At 39.8% G+C, this 12,000-nt stretch overlaps 1 protein-coding gene across 2 annotated transcripts in view; it reads left to right on the forward strand.

The window, feature by feature from the left end:
* CUNH2orf49 (chromosome unknown C2orf49 homolog) overlaps positions 1 to 4,188 on the forward strand; it is a 12,281-nt gene extending 8,093 nt beyond the window's left edge. For both annotated transcript variants that reach the window (XM_006920794.3, XM_015596296.2), the window contains one exon: positions 1,089 to 4,188. In XM_006920794.3, the coding sequence (XP_006920856.1) occupies positions 1,089 to 1,145 (57 nt within the window). In that variant the 3' untranslated portion in view covers positions 1,146 to 4,188. The remainder of the gene's footprint in view (positions 1 to 1,088) is intronic.
* Positions 4,189 to 12,000: the final 7,812 nt, after the last annotated feature.

Genomic DNA, 12,000 nt, shown 5'->3' on the forward strand with positions numbered 1-12,000 from the left:
AGGGGGGTTGCGGGGGAGGCGGTACACATACATATTCAGTGTATAGCACGTTCCTGTAGTATACACTTTGGCTTTATTATCATCTTCAAATTGTGTGTCAGAGGGATCGACACTCAGAGTAGTTCAGACGTTCTAAAATGGTAGACTTTGGTGTATCTGACCAGCCCTGCATTCTTATATTCGTTGAATCCTTTCAGTGAATCCTGAGTAACCCTGTGAAGTGGGCACAATAATTATTTCCATTTCACAGATAAGGAAACAGAAGCTTAGATAGTTTAAATACATTTTCCAGGGTTCCAGAGCTAGTAGTGGCCATACTGCAGCTTGAGTTCCAGCCTTTTTGGCCTCAGAGCACACACTACCTCCAAATTTACCTCAGTTACCTTTGTGGAAGAGAGAAGGAGGGTGGCAGGTGGGAGTGGGGAGAAGAATCCAGACCTCAAATATGGCAATAAGGAATGAACTTCGAGAATTGTTTTTCATTCTCTTAAAGCATTTTCTACTCAGGAAATATTTACTCTTTCAGAGATGTGATTTAAAAAAAAAAATCTTTTCTCATATTATGATCTTGGATTTTGAGGTCGAGGGAGGATGTGGGGCTAGGCAGGAAGGAAGCAGCTCTGCAGCAGTCAGTGGTCATCAACTCTTTTTTTTTAAGTTAATTTTTTTATGGTGACATTGGTTAACAAAATCCAATAAGTTTCAGCCGTACCAGTGGTCCTCAACTCTTGAGGGTGGCTTTCGGTCACCTGGAGGGGCATCCGAAAAAACAGATCGGCACCTCTTCACCTTCTGTGGATTCTGATCTAACTGATTCTGATCTGATTGGTTCTGGAATAAAACCCAGACCCAGGCATGTTTGTAAGTGCCTTGGGTGATTCTAACATGCAAATATTGGGGAACCACAGTGGGAAATGGGAGCTGAGGAGGCTTGCTTTTTTACCCCAATCTCCTAAAATATTTTCCCACCAGATGGCAGCAGTGATCTACCATTCGTACATTGGTAGTAAACAGAGTGGTTTAAAATGTTTAAGTTATCCTCTGACATTTTTAGAAGTATAAACTGATTTCTGTTCATATCTTTTCAGAATAACCTGAAGCCCCCAGAAGCAAAGAGGAAGATACAACACGTTACATGGCCATGAAGGAAAGTTTCCAAAAATGTAAATATAACTGTAACTAGTTTTTCAAACAAGTTCCCATATATTGACAGTATTTACAGAGATCTTGATTATTGTGGAATTTTCTTAAGAGGTTTAAAATTAGGTTTAAAATAAATAAAATAAACCTCCCCTCCTTTTTTTAAAAAATCTTGCCTTTCATTCCCTGATTAGGAAAGAATTTCTTTTTAAATGAGTGGTTCAGTGTAAGTCATTTTTATTGACCCTAGTCAAATCAGTAGCTGCAAGTCTGGTATAAAGCATCCAGTGAATTTTAGGAATTATTCTCATTAGTCTGTTTTAGTCTTTGGAGGAATTTGAGATTTTTTTAAAAACTCAAATATTTTAGAAGTTCACAATTTTTATCTTTTTCCAAACAAGAGCATATAACAGTTCTTCACAATACTTTGGTGAATACTACCAAACTCATCCTCAAAGTTCACCGAGAAAAGCATATTCACAGTGCTGCCAATAAACTACTCAGAATATACAGATAAAATTGCTGTTCTGTAAGTGCTTATATTGCTACTTCCCATAAAAATCAAAAGGGAAATCAGTGCTTACTATTGCTTCTTCCCTTGAAGTCATAACAGTATTGATTTGTTGTGAGTCGACTGGTCAGTCTCGTCCCTGGTCCACCCTTTAGAATGTTCTTGTCACGCAGCAGTCCTGCCTCCTCTTTTCATGAGCAGCCTGCAAGCTCAGCCTGCGAGCTCAGATGTCTTCCCTCCTAGGTGCTTAGTGAAGCTGACTTTTAAATCTTCAGGTGAAATAATCATGTCAGAGATGGTACGTGTTGGTAGAAAGTTTAGAGAATAAGAAGGGGGTAGAATTCTAGAACTTGAGAGTCCAGTGCGATGCGGAGGAGGCAAGAGGAGACGCTGAAGTCAGAAGTCAGACCAGTGAGAGCAGAGGAGTGCGGCACCCGGCCAGGGCTGCCTGCTGGTGTGACGTGGACAGCTTCCCACAGGGCTGTCTCACACACGGGTATCTCCTGAGGTTTTGTATTTGTGTTAAGGTGGTGTTTTCCTTTCAACTGTATAATGGAAGTCGGTTGCAAACTAGGGTGCACCTTATGTTCGTGAGTTCTAGTGTCCACTTTTCTGCTCTGTGCTTCTAACCTAGTGCAAAGTTTACTTTATACTTTTTCTCTGTGTGATTGATCTTCAAATTGGGGTTTGCATTTCAGTGCTTTTTCAAGCAGTCTCACTCCTCTTCTGATTTGCTAAAAGAAGCATTTTAGTTCAGCTATTGAATAGCCTTACAAAAAATTAATTCAGCCTTGCAGGTAAGTACTGTACTAAAACTTTAACCCTACAGATTTTAGCCATTCTGCCTTTGTCCCGACTATAAATCTGTACACGTAAGACAAAATCGATACATGCTAAATAAGTGTTGCATGAATTGTTAATGTAATGGTCAGTCATTTAGTAGATAATTATCTGCAGAACCGATGTATGTAATGTTGCTGAAGGACAAATGTAATCTTATATATAACTATGTTGATATTTTAAAAAGTGCAGATTTTAGGGTAGAATGACAAATTATATTTTGTATTCAGTTGATTCTTCTGCTTTCATCTTCATTTCTCTCTTAGTTAAGAGAGAATTAGCCATTTGACAGTTTTAAGTCAGTGGAAACTTATTTTTAGTTACTCAAAATCAATTTTTAATTTGTATATTTAACTTACAAAGTAGGTTGCTAATAACAGCTGAACTGTGTAACTTTGTTGCTTCAAATTGAAGTTTATATTATGAACATTCAGAGTCAGTGCTCATATAGCAGCATATTCTTGAGCTATTTTGAGTTAGAAATGTGGGAAAGCACTAAACCATGTGCTATGTATTACATATCAACATCTTAGAGTGCTGTGCCTTCTCAAGGTGTAGAGATACAGCTTGTCTTGAACGTCTTTCTCCACATGAAACCTGCTGAATGATGGGAGTCAGAAGCAGAAGGGTTGGGAATCTTAAGTTTTGACATGTTGCTTTGGTGAACTTTGAAGTTGAGAAGGACTTGATTTGAATGGCTGACAACTTCAGAACACACTTTACTCACTAGCATGGGTTACTATTGTTGCTCTTGATTCTATGTTTCAATAAAGCTCGTTTTTCTTACTGCTGCGGTAGGCGAGTGATTGGCATTGGAGTCAGTGAGCGGCTTCGAAGGAGGTGCAGTTACAGGCACTTTACCACTTCCTGCCATTGGCAGGTAGTCTTGTTCTTCTCTTCCTCTCCCTCTTAGTTCCCTGTTTTCTTTTTCCTTATCTTCCTTTGCCATATTTTTACTTTCGTTGCTTCCATCTCCTTCCTCCTTTCTGTCGGTCCTAAGCTTCAGGCTTAGATTTGCAAGTTTTATTGCTTGGCCCTTCTCATTCACTGAGAGGGTGAAGATAGGTGACTCCCAGTCCTCTTGCATGTGGGGGGGTCATGGACTGCTGCGTGAGTTCCGGAGGGTCTCATGGCCCTGCCGCACCAGGGCCCTCAGTTGCTTCCCGGTGGCTGTGACGGCAGCACCGTTTACCAAAATAGCTTTATTAACCTCCACAGCATCCAGGCACTTTGGAAAGTTGATTCAATTACAACTATGAGGCCATAATATTTTTGCTAATATTAACATTCTTTAGGATTATCATTATTATTTGAAATAATATTTTGATTGACTTAAGTTTTGAGAGAGGGTTCTAAAACTAATCTAGAGACTCATTCAATAGCAATGACCTTTTAAAACTTACATTAAGTAAAACTGCCAATAGCTTAAATCATATGTATGTAAGAGCTTCCTCTATTTACTACTGTGGAACTTCAGTAATTTTTAGAGGCTACAAAATGGTTAAAATGTTTTTAAGTGTGCTCTTTTATTAAATGCCTGTGCAGGTTTTGTAATTCAGTACAGAAAGTTTAACCTTGTAATGTACAATTTTGTATGTAAAAAGTTTTAAGTAGCCTTATCCTTATTTAAATAAACTGAATAAAATTATTGGGTAGGTCTGTCATTCATAAAAAAATAAAGTGGAAAAATACTCTAATGGCTCAATTTCTTTTTGTTTGCGTAAACTGTATTGAAAGGTATCATTCTTTATGGTAAAACCTTCTGGACCTGGATTGGTTAGGGTCAGGCATGATCCCATCCTGGGGCCCTCCTGTGGAGGGGAGAGTGTTTAGAGTGGCTTGGTGTTCGGGACATCCAGGAGCTGGCACACAGACCGCCACTGCACTTGGAGGGGTGGAAACAAGTCTCCTGGATCTCGTCCCTTGTGAGCTTTCTTTTAATCAACTGGGACAAACCGGAGATTCAGTGGAAGGCTTATTTGCATTTTGGTGATCTTTAAAAAAAGTTAATTTCTAAACTGGTATCTTAATGTTGGATGGCGAAGCTCTAGATTAACTTGGAAAAGCCTCAGATAACCTTCTACGTTGAACTTAAAAAGTAGATCCTTCATTTTTTTGTATGGAGAAGAGACAAAAAAAAAAACCTTATTTCAATTCAGGTTGGGTGCTATTGAACTTGGTTATCTTCCCTATTGTGGCAGAACAAAATAAAGATGCAAAGTAATGAAGTTCCTGCTCCTACAGAGAAGATAAGCAAGTGGACAGTGAGTAATGGATGATCATAATGAGAGAAAGGAAATCAAGCAATGGAGTAGGGATGGCGGGGAGGGTGAGGAGCCACCTTGAATGCAGTGGTTAGGAAAGACCTCTGAAAAGACAATGTTTTAAGGGGAGTCCGCTATGGAAATCTTTCAGGAAAAGTAGCCTACATATGGTAGATTTTGATCAAGCAAATGCTTCTACTGTCACTCTTGAGCCCCTGCTGCAGCCATGACTTGAAAATACCTAGAAAAACATGTCTCACCCGACGGTCACCCATCCTCAGTCTTCATGCCAGGTGACTCTAACTGTGTGAGTGTCCCAGGTGAGACCAGCCCGAATAGCCGACTCCCCAAATCATGAGTGAATAGAATTAGGGGTTGTAGTAAGCTGCTAAGTGTGGGGGATGAGTTACTACGCAGCACTAGGTAACAGATACCAGACTCTAGGGCCACGGGACAGCCCTGACACTGAATAGGTTTTTAGAACAAGACTCGTGGGGCTCAAATCAGTGAAAATGGGTGGAGAGGGTGGTATAGAATGGAGTAAAAGAAGGTAGGCAGGAGCCCGAGCATGTAAGCCAGGTAAGGACTTGGGGTTTCATTCTAAGAGAAAGTGGGGGCTGTTAGCAGTGTTCAGACTTAACCAACTGTTGTGTTAAAAGAAACAAGTCTAGGTAATTAAGTATATGATAGCACCAAAGATGTTTTTACCTCTAGTAAAATTATCCAAGTGTTTTATTTTTTAGCCTTTAGATATATAGTTTGAACTAAAATATATTTCTTTGACTAAAATAAAACCTTAGGAAATGAAAAAATACCAGTTATGGTGAAAGTTTTCACCAATATACAAACACCATATCTAGCCAAGCCTTCTGTTATGTCTATTCTGCCCTGCTACATATTGAAAAAATAAAATATAAACCTTTTAGAGAAGTTTTAGTTTTACAGAAATATTGCCAAGGCAATGCCAAGAGTTTTCATATACTGCACACCCAGTTTCCTCTGTTACTAATACACATCAGTGGTACATTTGTTGAAATGAATCAGTAGTGATACGTTATTGTTAGTGAAAGTCCATAACTTTATTCAGATTTCCTTCATTTTAACCTAACGTCCTTTTTTTGTCCCGGGATATACCACCTTATGTTGAGTCTTCATAACTCCCTCATCTCAGACTCACCTTAAATATTTGAGTTTTGGAGCATATTGTTTCAGTATTTTGTAGAATGCCCCTTAATTAGAATTTGCCTCATGTTTTTTGCATGATTAGGGTTATGGGTTTGGTGGGGAAGATCACAGAGGTCAAGTGCCACTTTCATCACATTATATCAACATGGTACATACTATCAACATGACTACCACTTTCGAGTAAATCTCAGTCATCTGGCTGAGGCAGTATTTGTCAGGTTAACAGAGTTACTGTCTTTCCTCCTTTTCATACTGCACTCTGGAAGGAAGTCACTTAAGGAGTGGGGCGTTAGCTTCCACCTTGCAGGCCAAATATCTACACAAATTATTTAGAATTCTCCACAGGAGATTTTTCTGTTCTCCCTCAGTTATTTAATATGTCAGGGTGGACTCAGATACTTTGGGTTATAATCTAATGCTTTTTTTTTTTTTCTCTCAGATTGTTCTAGCTTTGACCATTGAAAACTTTCAGTTGGCTCCTGTGTCCCTTTGACTTACCTCATCATTGTGGTTTCTTCTGAGCACTTCCTTACTTGTTGGCAGTACAAGATGCCCCAGATTTGTCTTGTATATTTCCTGCCCCAGGCCTAGACTCAGCCATTTCTCCAAAGAGTCCTGGTTCATTTTATTGAAGACTGGTATTAGAACCCAAGTTCTGGGTACCAGGTGTGCTCATTGATACTGTGGTGTTACTGCTTCTAGGCCTTCTCAACTGACAGGAAATAGATGTGTGAGTGTGTGTGAGTGTGTGTGCGTGCACCAACCCCAGTATATACCCATGTAAACATTTTTATATGTACCTGTCTATAATAAGCTAAGCATGAATTCATGATGATGTCTCCAACTTATTAATCCACTACCATCGGTATCATCGTAGACATCCTCTGCTTGTTTGAAACTTCCCAACACAACAGGGAGAACCCAGACTCCCGCCCTCCACCACCCATTCACTTAAACAGCTCCAGTATGCATGTGTAGTAGTGGCAGAATTGCTAACTAGTACCCATGTAGGAAACAACTTTATCAGCTAGAGGACAGTGATTATGTGCTGTTCCTTCTGCCTTTATCATTATGGACTTCACTCATTTCCAGTGTTACTTAAGGCATATCGCTTCAAAAATATATTGGAGTTTTATCATTCTAATGAAAAGAGAATGTCAAGTTAACAGTTCTCTATTTTCTTAATTAAAAACAAACAAACAAGAAGTTGGAATGATAAGATGTGGTCTCTGCCCTCAAGGGGTTTTACCCTTTTATTAATCCCAATTGATTGAGTCTAAACATTCAGGTAATTTGAGAAGCAGTCTGAAGAACTTTTAATAATTAAATCAGAGTATTCTGTGTACTAGAGGAAACTAACCAAAAACAGAATGGGTTTTTCTTTTAGAAGATCCCTTAGAACCTGGTAGATTTTTTTATTCATATGCTTCTAATTGTATAACTGCTAATAGGTGTCTGGGGATGAAACGACACCGCTCTTAATTTTGTAACAGATTTATATATTCTCAGTTCCTTTTGACACTCATAGAAAGGTCAGTTTTTTAGTTTGTGTACATTTTGGCAGGTGCCTTGTGTGGTATTTCCTTCTCAGTGTTTCAGAAAACCTCGTATTCAGAGATGGTATTTCTTTCATAATTATCTTCACATGTAAGAACATTTATTTTAGATAAAAAGCCCTCCTTCAAACTTACCAAAAGTCAATTATGGATTTTTCTAGTTTTTTTTTCAGACTGTAAACAAAATGAAACCCAGCACTTTGATTTTACAAAAGCTGGTGCCCAGAAAGGGAAAGCGACTTCTCTAAATGCATGCTGTTGGTGGGTGGCAGAACAGTGACTAAAACCTAGAGCCCATGCTCTAACCAGAGATAGGTTCCTTACTACAACACCCCACTGCCACCCCCACCCTGGGGGTAAAGGGTACAATGGCAGCAGCTTTTACAAAAGCAGTTATTCATAAGGACGGTCAACTTGGCTAATGGAGAGAAGAAATGTATATTACTTAAAAATTTATAGCAGTTGGCTTTGTACGACCATCAGAAAATCTCCTTCAGGACAATAGACTAAGAGTCAGGAGACCTGAGTTGTAGTGTGTCGGCCTCTGTGTAGTCGTGAGTAAGCTTTATTCTTTCTGAGTTTCCATTTCCTCTGTCCAGCAGGTGGATTTCACTCTGATCCTTAAGTTTCTTGTAGATCTTATTTCTCTGTACTTTTATCTTATACTTATCTCTGAGCCCCTTCAGTTTGGCCTTTAATGGCCAGGCAGCAAATAAGAGGTGACCTCAGAATGGAATAAGCATCACTAAGGATGTTTGAGAATTGACTTTGTATTTTAAATATTATAAGTTTTCTGCCACTCAGAATGGAATAAGCATCACTAAGATGTTTGAGAATTGACTTTGTATTTTAAATATTATAAGTTTTCTGCCACTACTACACATGTATACTGGAGCTGTTTTCTAAAGTAATATGACTAACTGATACAAATACCACTTTTATTCTGCTTTAATATAACTAACTTAAAAAAATCTTTTCAAAAGGAAGTGAGTTTCATTTATTAGGATGATTTGTGACTTGAGGGAAGCCCTCTGCTTACAGATTGGATCGTGTCTGTTCGTGCAACTCAGTGACGTGTTCTAAACACACCCTGGGCTTCATCTATGTTGCTGACAAGGATTTCTCTGCTAATGTCTAAAGTTCTCCACCTACAGCACTGAGATCTTTTGCAGACATTTCTTTAAAGTTTATCCAGAGGTTCAGCTTTCACCAAGGGAAAAATGGGGACAGGACTCATCATTCTAGTTTCAAGGCCCATTGTGTCACAACGAACACATGGTGAGCTGCTTGCTGTGTTTGAGGTCCAAGCAAGGTGACTATCTCATAAGGGAACTGTTTTCAGTTACTTCAGTGACTGGATTTTCACGGCTATTCTATTAACTTTACAATATCCTAAGTATTAAATATTGCCACAATGTTTAAGTATATAATTCTAATAACTATGTAATTTTTTTCTACAAGGTAATTATGCATTTAAATCAAAGCTTAAGCACTGACAGATAAAATCAATATGTTTCAACATCATAGAATGTGTCACAGAGAGGAAGTAACTAATGAAATGTTTATTGTTATGTCTTCTCATAGTAAACATTAAGAAAAAAAACTTGCTCTGACTTCTTAAATGTAAGGGACAATTCTGCTGAAAAAAAAAATTATTTTTACAAATCACAAGCCCTGAGGAGCTGACAGGCAAACATCTAAGAGAACCCAAGAACCCGGAAAAGTAGGCTATTTTGTTTGATGAGCTATTGAAACCAAGCCATGGTTTAGATGACCATGGTGTAAAGGAGAGAAGCCTGAGCCCGTGCCCCACAAGATAGGAAACCTAGAAACCACCACCCCAAAGAGCACCGATCTCATGTGATAAAGGTGAATTAGAAGTAAAACTGCCCTGCTGAGATGGGGGCCGTGGCGGGAGGGAAGAACAAAAGAAGAAAGAACGGGAAAATAGGAAGAACAGGAAAAGGAAAGGAAGAAGAGGCAAAGTGGGTGCAGGTTGCAAGCAAGCAAGCTGGCTCTCATACAGCCTTGTAGCCAAAACTGACAGTCCCAGGATGGTGAAAGAAACACAGGAAGTGACTTGGAAGTATTTCCAGCCTGGGAGCATGGCAGAGGCAATGGAGCTCATCTCTGCAGGAAGACGTGCTCAGGAAACACCCACAGATAATTTTTTAAAGGCAGTGACCAGCATAAATCAGAATTATCAAAGCATGCCAAGGAAGCACTGTACCAATCGTGAGATGCTGCAGAAACACCAAGTGGTAGAAACTGATCACCAGTGCTTTCAGGTAATACTCAGGCAAAGTTTGCTTGCTACATTTAAAGAAAAAAGAAGCTTTAAAATAACCATCCAGTATTGGAAACCATAAAAAAATATCTATCTATCTATCTATCTATCTATCTATCTATCTATCTATCTATCTATCTATCTATCTATCTATCTATCTCCACTACCCAGGTCAAAATAAAGAGCAAGTGTTGGCAAACTTTCTGTAAAGGGCCAGATAGCAGACTTTTTTGGCCTTGTGGGTTACACCACGCATAAATGAGTGAACATGGCTAAGTTCCAACACAACTTTGTTTAAGAAAGCGGGCAGTGTGCAGGATCTAGCACATGGGCCACAGTTTGCCCACCATCATTTAGAACATTTCTGGCATCCTAGAAAGTTCCCTCCCGTCCCTTCCCAGTCAGAAGTGACCACTATTCTGACTTTCATCTCAGTGTAATTTTACCTGCTAATATGTTTTATGCACTTTTCCATATGTGTTTTATTTCACAGTTTAATAAAAAGTCTCGCTTAATAAAAAAGGCATATCATAGAATTGTATTATTTTAGAGCAGTCAGAAATATCATTCGACATTGTGATCCCCAGCTGGTACAGGGCATGGGGCAGAGGCAGAGGCAGACTTCGTGTATGTTTTCACTCCAACTCCAGGCTCTCTCCCCAGATGTGGCGACTCCAATCTCAGTTCACTACCTTCGGGATTTTTTCCTTTACCTTTGGTCCTCAGCATTTTGACTATGATGTGTTTGGATAAGGATCTCTTTGTGTTTTCTGACTTGGACTTTGTCGAGCTTCTTGGATAATTTTTAGATTAATGTTTTTTTTTCTTCAAATTTTGGGACATTTTCAGCCATTAATTCTTATAACGCTTTCTCTGTCCCTTTTCTCTCTCCCGGTACTCCCATTTTACTTATGTTGGTGCACTTCATGGTGTCTCACATTTCTCTGAGGCTCTGTTCATTTTTCTTCATTTTTCTGTTTTTCAAATTTCATAATCTCTACTGATCTATCTTCAAGTTCACTCATGTTTTTTCTTCCTCCCAACTCAAATATGCTATTGAGTCCCTTTAGTGAATTTCTCATTTTGGTTATTGTACTTTTAGACTCCAGAATTTCCATTTCTTTTTTTTTTAATAGTGTTTATCTCTCATTGGTATCCTCGCTTTGATGAGTAATTGTTATCATATGTGTTCCTTTAATTCTTTTCTTTAGTTCTTTAAACATATTTATGATAGACGTTTAGCCAGTGTTTGGCTGGAGGTTTTGCTTAAACACTTTGAGCTAATAAGACTTCTGATCTTTGCTGATGATTTGTGCATGGCTTGGAGAATGCTTTCAAGTCTGCCATGTCCACTCTGGAAGCTCCTGAGTGGGTTCACCCTTGTCTGTGCCCACAGTCCTCCGTACCCCCAGGGATAAGTGAGATCCCAAGAGGGCCTTTCTTAGGGGATTCTTGCCCTGGTTCTCTCTGTTAAACTTCTGGCCGGTGTGCCATTTTCCTTCTTGCTACTAGTATCATGGAACTATGGGCCCTTCTTAATTGCTTGCCACCAAGATCTCTCTTGTTTTTGACAGTCCCCTCAGGGGCAAATTTTTCACTGACTTACCAGTTCACAGAGCCTGCCTCTCCACTGGAGGCCGGAGAGTGTCCTGCTTCTCCTGGAGTAACACTCCTCCTCCACAAGTAGGCGCTGGGAGGGGAAAACTGGCAGCCCCTCCTCCTCTCAGAGGGCCCTGTCCAGTGCGAGCTGGCGGGTCAGGGCCAGTAGGAACCCCAGTAGTCTCAGCATGTCATGCCTGGGGCAGAGCCCCAGACCAGGAGGAGCCTTCACCTTTCTGGCCATACCCACCCAGAGTAGATGTCCCAGAGTAGAGCTGCTGTCACATGAAACTGGGAAGTGGGGCTGGGATGGCATCCGGCTGTGGCTCTAATGCCACAGACTCTCACTGTTCTTGTTAACAAACAGTCAGTTCTCCTGAATAAATGTTTCTCCGTTTGCTGTATGCCTTCAGGGAAATTATCAAACACTTTAGGTTATTTGGTTTATATACATACAATTTCCCCAGTGAAATGGTCATTTCCCTGCAAAGAATGTGAGCTGAGCTCTGCACACGGCCATTCACAAAGTCCCACCCAGTCAGTTCTGACCTTTGGCCAGGCTGCTGGGAGTTGGTCAGTCGTCAGCCAAAGATTTATAGGGATTTTACACAAAGAACT

This window comes from Pteropus alecto, unplaced genomic scaffold (assembly GCF_000325575.1).
Source record: "Pteropus alecto unplaced genomic scaffold, ASM32557v1 scaffold288, whole genome shotgun sequence".
Taxonomy (NCBI): domain Eukaryota; kingdom Metazoa; phylum Chordata; class Mammalia; order Chiroptera; family Pteropodidae; genus Pteropus; species Pteropus alecto.